At 40.6% G+C, this 16,952-nt stretch overlaps 1 protein-coding gene across 1 annotated transcript; it reads left to right on the forward strand.

Annotated features, from left to right (window-relative positions):
- Window positions 1–4,229: 4,229 nt before the first annotated feature.
- Window positions 4,230–15,506, forward strand: LOC139338206 (forkhead box protein P2-like). The gene is made up of 15 exons (XM_070973191.1): window positions 4,230–4,385; window positions 6,911–7,015; window positions 7,941–8,027; window positions 8,532–8,643; window positions 9,368–9,545; window positions 9,960–10,064; window positions 11,110–11,197; window positions 11,807–11,944; window positions 12,658–12,841; window positions 12,937–13,007; window positions 13,668–13,769; window positions 13,878–13,999; window positions 15,002–15,071; window positions 15,158–15,294; window positions 15,383–15,506. The coding sequence occupies exons 1-15, from the start codon at window positions 4,230–4,232 to the stop codon at window positions 15,504–15,506; spliced, it is 1,779 nt and encodes a 592-aa protein (XP_070829292.1).
- Window positions 15,507–16,952: the final 1,446 nt, after the last annotated feature.

A 16,952-nucleotide genomic window follows, 5' to 3' on the forward strand; every position in this document is an offset into this window, starting at 1 on the left:
TGTTGCAAGGGCCAACACTATAAATAGGCCAGAAGGGACTTAAACTATGTACACTAGTCTAAGCTTGGGAGGAGAAAATATCACCCTCTTGCCTCCTTGGGACAGAGCGTTCGTGTGGTATCATCTACAACATTTGGTAATAATTTAATTTTCTTATTAAAACTCCAACAGCACCTAAAAGTTTGGTGGACATCGTTCTTGTATAACTGAACTAATTGCTCCCTGAAGAGTTATTACGCTATTTGTGTAACAAGCATGAGATTTACCATGGCAGCTATTTGCGTTTTGTTGCTTTTGGCCAACATCAGGTCACATGAGGTCCAAAAAAGAACAAATGTCCTTTGCATGATGTTTAGGCCTGATCGTGCAGCAACTCAGAAAACCTGATGGTATGTAAGAACGCATTACCACAATCATTCCATCTCAGCTCATTCTTTTATCTGCTTTTCCCATATCAAGATTTATCCGCAGATACCAACAGTTAACAGCTATGCATTGTGCTATTTCCTGCGTTTATCTCACAGCTGTGACAAAGTGGCATGTCCAGCTCAAGCTATGACCAAAGCAGTTAGTGCTTAATCTTACTGAACAAATAAAATACATATTTTAACAGTGAGTAAGAGTGTTGTGTCTTAACTAAAGAATGGTGAACCCGGCCCCCCTGCACCCTGAACTGGATATGAACAGTATAAAAGTATTTAAAGGCTGTCTGGGAAGACAACAGTTTTGTCCAGCGTTTTGTCCAACAGGAAAAAAAACAAACTTTCAGGGGATGTGGGATCTGATACCAAGGACACTTTAAATTTCACTGCAGCTTGGAAGTCATAGTGAAAAGGAAGAACAAGGCAACATTTCAAGGACACTTCATACATGAAAGGGGAAAAATCAGGATGTGACTTCATAAATACTTCTGAGGCAGAGGAGAGCTATTGTGAAAGAAATGGCAGATGCTGTCAGTACCTGTGAGAGCATCCTCACCAACTCGGATAACATGACGAGCCCCTCAGACAATCAATCCTCTAAGGACACTCAGCTCTTCTCTAAGCCCTCATGCTCCTACATTGCCCTGATTGGCAAAGTCATCCTGTCATCCCCCTCCCAGAAGCTCAACCTGGCGTCCATCTACAGAGCAATGGAGGAGCAGTTTCCTTACCTCAGGAGCCGGGGTCCAGGCTGGAGGAACAGCGTCCGGCACAACTTGTCCGTGAACGACTGCTTTGTGAAGGTGAGCCGCTGTGAGGATGGACGTGGTCATTACTGGGGTGTCCACCAAGCTCACCTGAGAGACTTCCAAAAGGGCAACTTCAGGCAGTGCAGGAAGGCCAAAAGGAGGAGGGAGAGGGAGCAGTATGATGAAGTAGCAGGGTGTCTGGCTTTGATGGAGAGCTGCTCCCTCGTGGGAAGGTTTGATGAGAGCAGATCTTTGGGATGTGTGGAGCCACGATGCCCTCTGCAGGAACCAAGGGGGTATCAGCTGAGTTCTCTGGACTGGACCCTACCGTGCTGCCAGCCTTGGAGCGTCAATGTGGGCTGGACGCAATCCCCCAGCTGGATGAAATGTTACTGTTTTCCAGAGAGGCTACCAGACGCATCTGGCAGGGCTGCAGCTTGGAGAGGACACAACAGTCAACCCGTGACCTCCAGACTGCACTGCTGGGAGATGAACGACCCAGCACTGGCGGCCATGAAACACTCTTATTATGACAGCAGGTTCATGACACCACCGGTACAAACCTTCAGGTTTCTTGGCTGCTGGTGTATGTCTCCAGTTATCAGAGAGTTAGAAAATACCTTTACCTTAAAACGCCAACTTTTAATTTCACCCCTGAACTGTCTCAAAGCATTATAAGGAAAAGCAGAACAAGGTGAAGAGCACTCTGAACATACAGAACAAATGTGTGTTACTTTTTTTTTTTACCAATAAAAACATGAGGGCAGGTAAATACTAATCCAGTAGGTGGCAGAAAGTTACCTTAGTAACAATATCTACAGTTCAATCATCAATTAATTTAAGGTCTGTTCTGCTTTTGTTTTGTAAAGAGAAGCTATTTCTGTTCAACTGTCTCATATAGAAACATCCTATCTAAATGCACTTATCCACATTTTCATGGGGAACATAGCCTTGTCTTTAACATGCATTAACTTGCATTATTGGTGTGTCTGTATGTTATTCTTCTTTTGTATTCTGTGACATTTTTGTGCATGCAAAAATACAAAAGGGTGCAGCGTTCAGTGTATTTGTTCTTACCCTGATATCTTTCTCATCTCATCAAGTGTAATTACTTCTGATGGCCACCTCGCCTTTGGCCCTCATCATCTTGCTTCATCATGTACTTGCCATCTGTAAAACATATCATGTGAAACATAAGAGATGACAATACAGGAAACCACTATAGGAGTGTGATAAAGGTGAAAAGAGAGGGGAGAGTGAAAAAGAGAAAAACAAATGAAAACGCTGAACCAAATGAGGAATTAACTATGAAGAGGTGACAGTTTAGTTTGTCAGAGTCATTCCAGGTGTTGTTTGTCAGTGTAGCTGTGCCGAACTTTTACACTTTAGGGTACGCTGCATTTATCAGGAGCCAAAATTAAAACACTTTTATTTGTTTTTAACAGATGTTGATATGCTATTCAAATAAAAGCACAGACACTACTGTAAATAGCTCTTTGATAACAGTTTGACAGTTGTGTGGCTGCAGAGCTCTTTTTGTTGTTCAAATCGCGTAGATACCACATATCTAAATAAAGTCACAGACAACTATACTTGTCTTTTCTCAAAGGGAACACTTTGTTTTAATCATAAAAGACAATAAATGATGCTTGTTTTGAGGCTTTTTGTTTTGTAATGTTTCTTTTTTATTGAATTGTGTATGTCTATGAATATCAACAAAGAAAAGCAATGGCTGTAAAAATGCATTAATAAATCGCACAACATCATGTTTTGTCTATATGTTACAATAGATGCTATATTTTTATATTAATGCAATGTATAAGTGACATTTACTGGTTAATGCAAACTGTGGAGCACCTTTTAACAAATGCTGACAAAACATCACAACAAAACAGGTGAGCACAATCACTTTTAAGCCTAAAATAAAAATAATTTATAGCTCTAGCTGATTTGATAATTACTTTATTCCTATTTTTCACATCCTGGTAATCAGCTGCTGTTCTCACTGTCTAAATCAGTGAGTGACACTGTGACTCCTCCCCCTCAGGTAGACACACATCTCCATCAGTTCTCTCCCATCCTCACTCCAAACTGCATGACTTGGAGACATCAACTCTGCCTGGCAGCTCTGAATTCGACGATTCATCTTAACGGTATGTGGCTTTAACTCAGTTCAGACAGAGACAGGCGTTAAAGGGCTAAAGTTGATGCTCAAAGTTAAACTCCGTTTTGTGCTCAATTTTAGATGTAATAGGTTGTATGTTATAGCTCTTTTGTGTATATATAGGATCTTTGTTACCTCTTAGTTGATATTTCACGTAGTGCTAAAGTAAGTTGAGAGGTGCAATAAAAAGTTGGCTTTGAAAAACTCTGTGCTAGCCATCCTGGATCTTCATGCCTTGCCAATAAGAAGCTCCAGATTAATGTAGTGACTATATTCTGTATCACATAACACTGATTTGGATTGGGATGATCTGATTTTATAGAAATGATACTGCATGCTAACTGTCAGATGCATGTATGAGTATCAACATGCCAAAAAACTTTTGGATGTATAGTAAATACATATACAGCTTGATTTTAGAAGCTACTGCAAATCACTTGTCATTGTTGCTATTTATGTTATCTGTGCATGAGGTCTGGATGATGGAAACATCCAGAAATTTGGATTTTTTTGAGTGTTAAATAACTATACTGAAATACCTATGCTTTTTTGCTCTTTACACTCACATGTAATTTAATTCTTACCTGGAAATCATGAATTCATTAACTTCTAGTCTAGGCTTCTGTAAATTGCATCTATAGAATTTCATTGGATTTGAAGCTTTGCATTGTTTATTTCAGCTGTGCAAAGGAATGTCTCTGCATATTTCCTTTCTCTTTGTATGCCCTATTAGCCAAAACCTCAAAAAGCATGCCCACCATCTTTGGTATATTTAAAATTCACATATTAGTTTTCTTTCCTGCCATGCACAAATCCACACAAAGGTGTAATTCAGCAGCAATGTTGGACTGTGACTCCATTATTTGACTGTTTTCTTTTAGGACCTGAGCTGGGATGCCTGAGTCTCCTCTCAGTCCCACGGCAGCCCGTCAAACCCCAGCCAGCAGCCTCCTCAGTCACACAGACAACGGTGCAGGAGAGAGAGTAGCTAATGGGGACTCCTGCAGTGGAGTGAGTGGTGAAAACTGGCAGAGTCTCCACCATAAACAGGTATCCTCATCCTCCTCCTACTCCTCAACCTCCCCCTCATCCTCCTCCTCTTCATAAGTGGGAAATAGAACAGTCTTAGGTAAACAGATGTCAAGGGAAATACAGCAAGTCAGCTCCATATTGGACGTCCTCTGACAGGACACCAAACCTGGAGCCTGTAGCTCTGTTGACAGTGGCGGGGGTTTCATATGAGATCTGATCCGGGTTGGGAGTTGATGCGCAGAACTCTGTTTGTCCTTCATTATTAGCTTGTGAGTCAGGGCCAGGGAGGAATAATTGTCTGCAGACCTCAGCCAAACAGATGCAAGTGAAAGGCAAATAAGCATGGGCCAACATAATTTTATGGTTGTCTGTTGCGATTCCATTCATGCATTAGAATCTTAATGTAGAGGATCAATGAAACAACCAAGATAATGAACGCCTGGTCACCACTGTTTCCTTCACTCTGTTCTCTCATCTTGTCACTTCTGCTCTGCTCTTTTCTCTTAATTCACTTTATATACCTGCACAAGGCACTCAGCTTGCGACCTACAGCATTTTAACAATATAACAAAAAACAGTGGTGCTTGGTGCGGTAAAGGGTCTGCTAGCACTGTCTGCAACTGTCTGCGTGGGCTCAGCTTTAACATGTTATTTCTTTGTAATTTCCAGCAAACATAAGGACTATATAGCAAGTGACAATGTCATAGCGCCACCGTTGCAACGCTGCCTGTCTGCCAGAGTGTGATTCCAGTCTTCAAAACATAACAATGGCTTGTGATATTAACATTTTTCAACCTGCAAACTCAGAAAACGTCACAAATGAAGACTATTTATAGTGAAGACTGGTTTTCTCTTATAATGAAAGAGAAGGACTTCCATCCATAATGCATTTCTTTTCTGAGTGAAGCATCTAATCCACACACCACAAATGGTTACCGCGTGATTTGTAAAGCATGATAATGACGCCAGCTGCATGTCAATGCCTTCATTAAAACATAAATGCATGCGTACACGAGATTCAGGACAGATGCAAAAAGTGTAAGATTAATGCTGCGACTAGCACTTATTTTCATTAGAAATTCCTCTATTCATTATTTTTAACATGATTAATTGATTTACTGTTTACCCAATAAATTGTCAGAAAATCATGAAATATGTTCATCACAATTTCCTTAATCCCAAAGTGACTTCTTGACTTACTTGTTTTGCTCAATTGAAAGCGTTTGAGAATTTAAGAGGCAGGTGGTGTTGTAGGGATAGTAGGTAAGAGAGGGTATCCTGTGCATATTTACACCCATAGGTGACTTCTGTTGAACACATTAGGTGTATTGGCTGGTGTGCCTACTGCAATGCTAATTTTCTAGGTGTTTGCTTGGTTTGAATAAGTTTTGTTTTTGTTCATTTTTGCAAAACCACATTTAGAGAACATTTTCTGTGTATGTAAATATTGTAAATTGTTGCTCTGTTTTTCACATTCTGCTTCCTCTAGTCCACCTCTGGGGTCTGACACAATCAAAAAAACAAAAATTTTCAATCAGATAAAAACAGATAACAGCAAATACTTACATTTAAGATGCTGCGAAAGCTTTAACACTAAATTAATTTCGTAAGTCTTTAAAATTGTAAATTTTTGGTTGAGTAAGTTATCAACTTATCTCCTTATCATTAAATAAGACAAATTCAACCATGCCTGCAGGCAGTGCAGATTGTTGAACCTGCTGTGCCAGAGCTTGAATTCCTCATCTCATTTCCACTGCTCTTAACTTTCCAGTTGTCATATCAGTCCGGTCAAAACACATAAGGTATCATCTCAAAGGACTGACAGCAAAAATGACAAACTTGAAGTCCCTAATGCGCCCTTCTTTCATCACATCCTGCAAGCTGCTAAGATATTACTCCAGTATAGACATAAGGCTTCACTGAAACCTATGAAGAACATCAGGTCATAGCCTTTACACACATCAGTATGCACACCTATAAAACAGGCATTTTATAGGCAGAGATATTCACCATTTGAAAAAAGTTTCAGAAACTGTTCAAATAATAAACTTTCTCCAACAATCAATTGTCAACACTATTATTATTATTATTATTATTATTATTATTTTAGCACTGTTTGTAATATGTGTTGAATTTGTAAGTGGCTTTTGTTGTTTGTTAATACAGTCATGGCAATTGTTGTTGCCTCTGTCTGAATACAAAAGGAGACAATCACTCTGTTATTTGTCTCCCAACCATTAACAGTGCAGATCAGTTATTATTCTGGGAGTGTTTGCCTTTATTAATATCCATACACTTCTATTAGGAGTCAAAACAAGCATGTAATTGTGTTACTAATTAACTGGTCAGCCTATCTCCCCATCTCATTTAGGGTCAATGACACAATCCAGCATGAGGATGTTCACAAAGGGTTGACAGCACTGTTTTGTAATTGGACTGGAAAGATTTCCATTCAATGGTTATTACTGTTTAACACCTGACTCTTGCCTTCCCTCTGCAGACTGTGGTCCTTTGTCATTTTATTCTTTGTCTTCTTCTTGAAGGTGTTTCTGGCTATGATGGCTCCTCAGCAGATGCAACACCTTCTGTCCCCCAACCAGCTGCAGGCTCTGATCCACCAGAAGCAACAAGCTCTTATGCTCCAGCAGGTATTTATGCACTACTAATATTACACTGCACACAGGTTTACTGGACTATACCTGTGCTATTTTTTTCGCGTATACAAATACTTTTTGGACAGAAAATACTGTAACTCAAGAAGTGAATGCAGTATAACTTTACATTAGCCATAAGTCGATTAGCTAGCTCAGTTAGCACATTTGTCAATCTGGAATCTAATATACAGTAGTTACTTAGCTCATAGTATTACTTCATTATTGCATTATTATTGTGTCTATAAAATATTATAGTATTGCTTCTAATAGCCATTAAATTAAGCTTGTAAATTAGCTATCAACGGTCACTGTGATCTTAACTGTCTGACAAAGGCAAAGTAGCTAGTGTTAACTTACTAAAAAGTATGAAACTTAAGGGAAAACTTGTTCATTTTAGCCAACCAATAATTTTACTACTGAGATAACTTGTAGCTAATATAAACCAGCTAAACAAGGTAAACAAGCTGCTAGAGCAAAAACTTATATCTGAGGGGAAAAACAATTTAGTGACATGGTTAGCTAGCTAGATATTTGGGTTAATGTTGCTGTAACATTAGCTAGTTAGCTAGTTAGCCTAGCTAGCATTAAACTTCCAAGAATACTAAATTACTGACAGTGAACATGCATGAAGATAATGAAATTTGGTCTGCTTGGCAAATACAAAATGAAGTTAAATTGAAGACAACGTTACAGTGTATGTATTTGGTGAACCTTAACATTACCTACACACAAACACAGGTGTAATTAATATCAGTTCCATTTAGCTTTAGCATGACTTCAAACTGGCTCATTGGTAGTTATTATCAACAAAAGAAAAAAATGGTGTGCCAGACCTCTCTCAGTTTTTTTTCAGTGAGGTAAATGTCCTAATAATAATAATAATAATAATGATAATAATAACCCAATATAATTTTTCTAGCAACATCTGAAAGAGTTTTACAAGAAGCAACAACAACAGATCCACCTGCAGCTGCTCCAGCAGCCGCCCAGCAAGAAAGTCAAAGAGGTAAGTGGTCTCTTGTTTTGATTTTATTTACTTTCAGGATGAAATAACAACTTGGCTTTGATAATTGATGTTAAGTTCTCTATGGGAAGCAAAGAAACTGCTGCAGTATCTGCTGTGGAACTGTGTTACATTTTTATGGTGGCCTGTAAGTGACACAAATAATGAAAACATATTTTAGCAGGACAGATGGAGGAAGGGTGGAGATCCAACAGAAATGTCCAATTAAGAGAACATCTTTATACGCTTTGTCACCTGCACTCGGGAAAGAACAATGTTCTTGGCTGCGGTATTGGTGGTGTGGGCGGTGAGATATTGTTTTGGAATGTGAGATTTCAAAGTATTTGTTGAAGGATGCCATTACAAATGCAGAATACGCCACTGATTTTAGCTCAGGATCAATACCAGGCAGCTACCAGGAGAAAAGAGAGTGTGAGCAGCAGAGTTTCACATGAATACTGCCTCACTTTTCTGTGAAATGTCGTATTTTCTCTCTCCGTCCTCCAGCTCCCCGCACAGCAGCTTGTGTTCCAGCAGCTCCTCCAGCTCCAGCAGCAGCAGCAGCAGCAGCTCCTCCGGGCACAGAGACCGGTCCTGCCCTCTCCTGCCCTCTCTCCAGGTCACTCCTCTTTACATTTACCATCATTATTTCCTCTCTTCTTTGAAAGCAATGGTGATGTCAGCTGTTTCATTCAGTGTGTTTCAGTTGTCTGTGCAGTATCGGTGCTTTTAGTTTTTTAATTCAGAGCATGTTTGCAAATTGGAGATTGAATTGACCATTGGGTTACTACATTATGTTGTATCATATCACAAGGACACAAAAATAGACAAACATGGACCTTTATCTGATGTGAGTTTGTCACAGAAACCTCCACACAGCAAGGTTTGTTTCTTGTTGATTTCAGTTTCAGTTACATAACTGCACTAAACTCAAAAGACGTGACGATGAAAGTGAAAACTAAAAGTAGAAAATTCATCATTACTCATTTTTCAGCTGTGAAAATTATTCCTGGATTACAGTGAAAAGGTAACATGAGGTCATGAGAGTTACTCTCATTTTCTGCCCTCAAGCTGAGTTGGGAATAAAGAAACTGTGTGGATTCGAGGCACAGACGAAAAAGTGCAGGTGTGAACAGCAAAACAAAGAGAAAGAAACTGTAAACATCATAATTCTGGAAAAATGTGCCACTCAGCTACTTGCACGAGTTAGCTGCCTCCAGTTTATTACATATGGATAATAAACCTTCAATCTTTTCGCAGGTTCCTTAATCAACATGTAAAACCAAACACTCAGATGCAGAAATGTAACATTTTAATTTATGGGGGTTTTTTTTTGGTTTTAGGAGGTCTCAGCCCTGCAGAGATGCACCAGATATGGAAAGAGCTCACAAACGCAGTAACTGAAGATAAAACCACATCGAAGGCCAATCAGGACTCGTCTGCTAACGACACCGTGTCAACAAAAGTCACAGCGAAGCAGCCCGCTGACCAGCTGACTTCCTCCCCTCGCAGGGCAGAGTGGTACGATCTGTCTGTTCCTGCTGTAAACAGATTGTGAGAAGTGAGACGATGCTTCTTTTTGTAAACATCAAAGACGTGTCATCTGTAGACATTTTCTTCTTCTCAAGGTGCTGCTGGGGAGCTGTGTTTGCTTTTGCGGCGAGACTTCGCTTTTAATTCCCCTCGGGACAATATATTTTGTTTTGTTTGTTTGCTTTGTGTTCCACCACCTGAAGTGGTTCAGCAAAGAAAAAGTTTACATGACTACATGTCCCAAATCAAAAGTAAACACTTTTCCATTTATTTTTCACTGCTCCTTCCACCTCCCTCTGTCATTTTCTGCTACCTGAAAAGACAAGAAAATCCGCTTATATCTGTTTTATTGCTGTTTTAATCACGTCTAAACTTTCACTCCTGCTCTTCCCCCTCGTCTAGTGCTGTCAAAGCTGAGCGCACTGCCACACACACTCTCTACAGCCATGGTGTGTGTAATTGGCCCGGATGTGAGTCGGTGTGTGAAAGCTTCAGCGAGTTCATCAAGTAGGTTTTAACTCCATCCTGATGCATTTCACTTAGCGACTCTTTGTAGCTCTCTGTTCCTTATTTTAAAGGAAAATCCTAAATATTTACCCCCTGTAGGCTCTGACATGTTTGTGTGTTGTAGTTTTTTCAAGTCACAGAGCTATGCGTTCGTTTTTCAGAAAGATAAATATGTGGTGGTCATTGAAAAGCCCAGTGGGTCAGTCAACAACACTGATGCTGTTTGTACGCTATCATCAGGAACTCTTCAGAAACGTTTTGGACAATGCAAGGAAAGTATTAATATGTTGTTTATGGAAATATGAAGTAATGGAAAGTAACATTAATATAGATAAGATGCCACTGATGCTAACACTTTCTAAGTTAACTAAGCAATACCATGTGGTTCTAATTTTATTTGGATAGAAAATACAGGATAACAATACAATGAATCATTTGGCAGACGCTTTTATCCAAAGTGACGTACATATTAATTCACACACCGATGGCAGCATCGATTTTTGTGGTTCAGTATCTTGGATACTGATACCCAAGGATACATAGGCATGTGGACTGCCGAGGCCAGGGATCGAACCACCGACCTCCTGATCAGTAGACGACCGCTCTACCTCCTGAGCCACAGCCCCCCCCCCAATAAGAATCAGAGGTATTGTGTAGCAGACAAGATGGGCAGAGGAGTGTTTGAGGATTCTGGAAACACTTTCAAAAATGGTAGTTAAAAGTAAAGATAAGACATGAGAGGCACAAACTTGAGCTAAAATCAGTCAGTCTGGATTCACAGCAATCACAACGTATTTCAACGGTGAAAAAATAAAGTGATATCAGAACATCTGTAGAAGATTCTCTAACCACAATCTTTGCTTGCCTCAGAGATTATTCAATTCATTTCTGCACGAGTGGCTTGAATGAAGTTTCTGCTGTGAGTCCGAGCTGACTATAGCAGCTGTTTCTCCAGACTATTCGGAGCTCCCTCGGGAGTCAGTATTTGATGCTCAGCCTACAGATTTGCAGTGGATCATTTCTTTAATGCCTCTGTGTGTTTCAGGCACATAGGCAGTGAGCACACTCTGGATGACAGGAGCACCGCGCAGTGCAGAGTCCAGATGCAGGTGGTCCAGCAGCTGGAGCTTCAGGTAGGCCTGAGTCCTGCACAGATGTCCAGAACTGCTGTTTGGGTCAAACACATAGAATTGGGAATATAAGAACATCCTCATATTCTGCACACATAAAACCCAACTGAGCTTTAACTAGAGCGTAGCTTCATTTTGCAAACGTAATTCGTTTTTATTAATTTAAAATCTATATATTTATGGTAGCAACATTAGTCTGTCCACACACCTCATTGCTCAGAAATACAGGGCAATGTCAGATAATTTTGAATTATTTTATTATAATTTTTTCCTTAATTAAAGTCTCAAAACATTTTCAATGCAAATAAAATTCCTTTTTTCATATTTCACATTGCAGTTGGTCAAATTGGCAGATTTTAAAGACGTAATCATAAGTAATCCTTGACAGTGGAACTATAATCTAATTCTTTTCAAGTTACGGAACTCAGATTAGATGTAATCTGTCTCGGGTCAACCCCGGGTAGATTCATGTGATGCTCAGCTGCACTTCCTGATGTTTGACACAGCATGTGTTCGGTTGACAGCGTTCCATTTCAGCAATCTGCGTTCAGCGATTTTAACGCCACACCGTCCACTCCGATCTCTTCTCCCTCCCCTCGTCTCCTCCAACAGCTCTGCAAAGAACGGGAGCGTCTGCGAGCGATGATGGCTCACCTGCATCTGCCATCTTTAGAGGCTCCATCGAGCTGTGCACCTGCGAGTCTACAGTCACTACAATCTGATACGGCCGCTGACCCCCGCGGCCCACAGGTAGACATTGCGCAGTAATATGTAGTGCGTGTGCACAGCAGAGATGCAGCCAATGAGTCGTGAAGCGAATGGCATTTCTGGGCTGTGAGCAAAACTACAAATGTGGTTGAGAGTGACACGTCTGGCTGCAGCCTCACCTCCTCCAGCGCTGATGAAGATACGCCAGCCTGTAATAGACCTGGTGAACTTTTACAGTTGGATGATTTGCAAGAACATGTTTTCTTAGACACAAAAAACCCATCTTACGGGTGCACCTGTGTGATGAAGGTCATTTGAACCACAAATGCACAATCATGAATACATATCTTGAAAAAGTTTGATCATTTTCGCCCTAACTCTGAAATTACTTTGACGCTTTTCCTTTGTGGAGATCTTGGTGCTTTCTGAGTGTGATGCGAGATGTGAGCGCTTCCTTTCCTTTCGTTGCCCAGCTGTTGGTACCAGATGGCTGCCAGACATGCTCTGATAATGTGGAAGCTAATCATTTGTTAATCTTGCAAATATTGCACCATAATCACAACACTCACCAAACAATTTCACCCTATAATTAACAATAATTGGCTTCCTTCTTCTTGCGATCTTAGTGGAATCACCTCTGAGGAGGCGAATCCAATCGCTCGGTTACACTCCCCCCTCTGTTTTGTCTCTCTGTCAGTCTTCTCACTCCACTTGTTCCTTTGTTAACTTGCATCGCCTGCTCGTGTCGCTCTCAGCTCAGCTCAGTCGTCACCAGCAGCCTGCCCTCGCTGAGCCCATCGGACTCGGCCCAGGCGTCCCCCCAGCCTCTGGCCCGTGTCAGCACTCCCTCCCAGGCCTGTGAGGACGAGGCGCCTCGTGCATCGTGTGTTGGGGCCATAAGACGTCGTTATCACCCCTTAGTCTACTCGCTGTCTTCAGGTAAGCTTTCAGGTAAACGTTTATTATTACGTTCATACAGCAAATAGCACATTTTCTACTCCAGTTTCGGCTCACTTTGGTTTGTCTTGTTTCAGAAAATGAGTTTGAGCTCTACAAGAACACAGACATCAGACCACCTTTCACCTATGCAACGCTGATAAGACAGGTAGTTTTTTCTTAACTTTAAACACTGTCTAGTTAACTTAGATGTCATATATCTACATGTTAATTAAATTCCTTTGTACACTAATTGCATCTTTTGCAGTTAAGTGCAATGAATGTCATCAGTCAGTTTCACTGTGTTTAATGTTGGGGGTTTTTCTTGCCAATGAATGACCTCTCTGACTAATCTGTTAATATGTTGATGCTGATTGACGTGTGAGCTCATTCACTGAATCACGTGTCTACAGCTAAACATCGACAGATAATTAGCAATTTTGAAATGGATTAATTATGTTAATTTAGTAACTTTTCAACAAAAATGTCAAAATTGTCCTTGTTCGTGTTCCATAAATATGAATATTTGGTGGTTCTCTAAGTTGCCTACAATAGGAAACTGAGTAGCTTTTGGGTTTTGGATTGACAAAAAAAGGTATTAAAATGGATAAACTTGGGCTTCAGGTTGACATTTACGACATCAAAGGATTAATTGATTCATCAAGAAAATGAGCCTTTTATCCTCAAGAAAAAGTTGATTCACAGAATTAAAAAGTAAAAAAGATTGCTTCAGAGTAGTGATTGTGCAGCTCTCTCCTCCTCCCGTGGATCAGAGCTTTAATTTGATCCTGTAATGTGCTCCAGTCTTTTATTCCCCCTCCATCTACAGGCTATTATGGAAACATCAGACATGCAGCTAACTCTCAACGAGATATACAACTGGTTCACACGGACGTTCGCTTATTTCAGACGCAACGCTGCCACTTGGAAGGTATCGCACCTCCACATAATTAACTCTGTGATCCCAGTGTGTGTCACAGCTGATTTATGCAGCATGTACTCAGTAATATCTCCCTCACTCTGATTTTCCCGGCATCAGAACGCGGTGCGCCACAACCTGAGCCTGCACAAGTGTTTTGTGCGTGTGGAGAATGTGAAGGGCGCCGTGTGGACTGTGGACGAGGTGGAATACCAGAGGAGGAGATCCCAGAAGATCACAGGGTACAGTCGATGGCTTCCTGTTTATCACAGTGCTGCTATCAGGGTGTTTCAGTGCAAACATAATGATGTTTAAGACCCTTCTGTAACTCATTTGAAGCAGTAAATAATACATATTTTAAGATGCTCAGGGGTATCCTTCCCTTCTTTGCTTCAACACTCAAGTAGAAAAACAGAAAATCTGGCTTTTTTCTGGGTTTTAACAGATTGCGACCACAGAAGGAGCATCACCTAATATTTAGTGGAGAGCAGATCCGTCCAAATTATTAAATGTGGAATAACTAAGGTGCAGGAATATGATTTATGCAGGGAGAATAAACAAACAAGGGTTTGCTGATGCTATCGTGCTGACATTTATTTCACCAAAATTCAACTTGGATCCTTTTCGATTTCATTGTTAATGACTGATGAAAATTGTAGTGAGAGGAGGCGTGAACGTTTTTATGCTTCTGAAAGGCAGCATGACAGAAAATCTCTGAGAGCTGCTGGTTTATATTGAGATATAAAGCAAAACATGAAGACTGAATTAAAAACTGCCCAGTTTTATCTGCCTCAGATCAAATTTCGTATTTTATCTTAAAATAACTGAATACATATCATGACCTTTTCTTTTTTTACTTTAAATTTCATAGTGAAAATGAGGACTTTTCAGTGTCTGAGATCTGTTTTGACACCACTGTGTTGTAATAAGAGTCAAAACAGAAAAAATATGCAGCGACTGCATCCACTTTGGCCAAAACAGTTCCTTATTGTATCTGCAGTTTTGCACGCATTTATTTCCTGATTACAGGCCTCAGTAGATTCATGATAAATGAAACTGGACTCATCCTGGTGACAATTTCAAGGCTCTAGTTCAAGGTTCATTCATGCAACTGAATTATTTGTTATCATAACTGACCTTGCCTCAAAATATTGTTGTTAAACATGTTGCGGCCTGTGGATTATATACAGGGTATTGATTTGCTTGCCATGAATTAAACATGGCTCTGTTACCTTTGTGCACAGCAGCCCATCACTGATGAAGAACGTGTCCTCCAGCCTTGATTTTGGGACCGTTCTGAATGCCAGTTTACAGGTGAGGACTGCAGCACTAGCTTCCTGATTCCAGGAGTTTGAACTAGTTAAGATCATTGTCTGATTTTCAATCAATCGTCTTTGTAGACGGCACTGGCTGAGGCGTCCCTGCCGGGTTTCAAAAAGGGGTGCGTCAGCAGAAACTCCAGGAGCCAAATACAGGAGAACAAAGCAGCAAACAGCAACAACCACAGCCAACAGAACATCTCCCCACATGTCCAGCAGTGAGTTTTTTACTTATTTTGAACTCCACAAAGTGTCTGATTTCCTGAGATAAATAATCGAAATGCATCTGTCTTTCACCTCTTACAGCTCTCCTTTTCTTAAAGACGAAGCGCTGAATCTGAATGACCAAGAATCCCAGATGATAAAACCAGCTCTTCTGCCGCACGGCGTGACTGAAAATGATGAAGAGCATTTGTTCGACCTTGAATAAAAAAAGAGCTTCAGACTTTCAGTCAAGTAGAACTCTGTTGAACATTCAGGGATGTAGACCACAGTTTATGTTAAAAACAGGGGTGCACATAAGTTTTTAGTCAGCTGCTCAGGTGAGCATCAGGCGACGGTGTTTGGTACTCACCCATTACGTAGCATGGGCTCAAACATAATATCCCCCACTGTCCCCCACTTCAGCTTCCTGCATGCTAGAGGATAAAGATGCTCCTCTCAGTCCCTAATTGAGCCTCCGATCAGCTGTTTCCATCCACAGGCTGACAGCTGGCTTTGGGTCAAATGTCTCTGTCTTTGAAAGGTGAATGTGCGTCAGGACTGAGAGACGAGGATGTGACAGACGAGATCTGTCTTTTGTTTTTATTACGCTGAGACGTGAGAATCCCCTCTCACATGCTGCCCTTCAGCTTCACTAGCTTGTCTTTTAGCTATAGCTTGTGCCACTTACTCTTCCTGTCTTCATGAAATAACGACTGCTGTTTCAGCTTGTATAAAACACACCTGTTTAGGCTGCCAGATGTGGATGCCAGCGACGTCTCCTGCACCACATTTCGGTGCGCTCTTCGTCGGCTTGGAGCCACGGCACACCATGGAGCCACTTTTCAGAGAAAAGCCTTCAGTTTGACGTTTCTTTAAGCAGCCAAAGAGGCAGCTTGATTTCTCTTGTTTTTTTGACATTTCTCACAGTGGGTTTCTTCGTTGGGTCAAATGTTTTGAAAAGAAATAGAAATTAGAAATGTGTGTCACAAGGCGAGGAATAATAAGGAAGGAATAACTGATGTGATGCATTTCTGTGTCTTTGTCACGCATGCATGCCCAGTTATGTGCACCCCTGATTATACCATCATGCGCACTTCAGCTGTTCAGAGCTGTGGTTCAGATTTTGGTTTTGTTGCCTTTGGATGACAAAAGAGGAAGAAGATAGTCTCACCTGTGATTTTTTTTTGTGTGTGTGTATCTCCCTACAATTTGATTATTTTCTGCTTTTTTAATCATCTGGGGCTTTTTAAAAAAATCAATGAAATTAATTAGATAAATATATAAAATGACTAAAAATTATTGCAGTTAAATGAGACTCAATGTATTTAAAGCTGTGCTTTTTTTTTCAAAGGACACTTCTGCATCATGACAAGCATAAAAAAATGGACACAGTCACAAACAGAGTTATGTCCTTTTCACCCTGAACAAGTCCCACGCTTTCATGTAAATGACACAAAGGCCAAAGCAAGCGATTTACAGAAATATTTGTTTTAATATGAAGGAGAGAATTGATGTTTTGTCTGTTTATTGTGACCGAGATGAGGGAATAACACAGGGTGACTGTGGACGTGTTCTGTGGTTCCCTGTTGATGAAATATCTGAAAACGTGTAGTTTGTGCTGTGGCTTTTCTCTGTCGTCTTTGTACGTTAAAAATACTTCATCCCGCTGAAC

The sequence above is a fragment of the Chaetodon trifascialis genome, chromosome 10 (genome assembly GCF_039877785.1).
Source record: "Chaetodon trifascialis isolate fChaTrf1 chromosome 10, fChaTrf1.hap1, whole genome shotgun sequence".
Classification (NCBI taxonomy): domain Eukaryota; kingdom Metazoa; phylum Chordata; class Actinopteri; order Chaetodontiformes; family Chaetodontidae; genus Chaetodon; species Chaetodon trifascialis.

Bases quoted from the DNA above. Each gene is read 5' to 3' on its own strand.
- LOC139338206 (XM_070973191.1), top strand. From the start codon at position 4,230: ATGCCTGAGTCTCCTCTCAGTCCCACGGCAGCCCGTCAAACCCCAGCC. The intron at 12,842-12,936 runs GTAAGCTTTCAG...GTCTTGTTTCAG, and splicing joins AGTCTACTCGCTGTCTTCAG to AAAATGAGTTTGAGCTCTAC. The intron at 13,008-13,667 runs GTAGTTTTTTCT...CTCCATCTACAG, and splicing joins ATGCAACGCTGATAAGACAG to GCTATTATGGAAACATCAGA.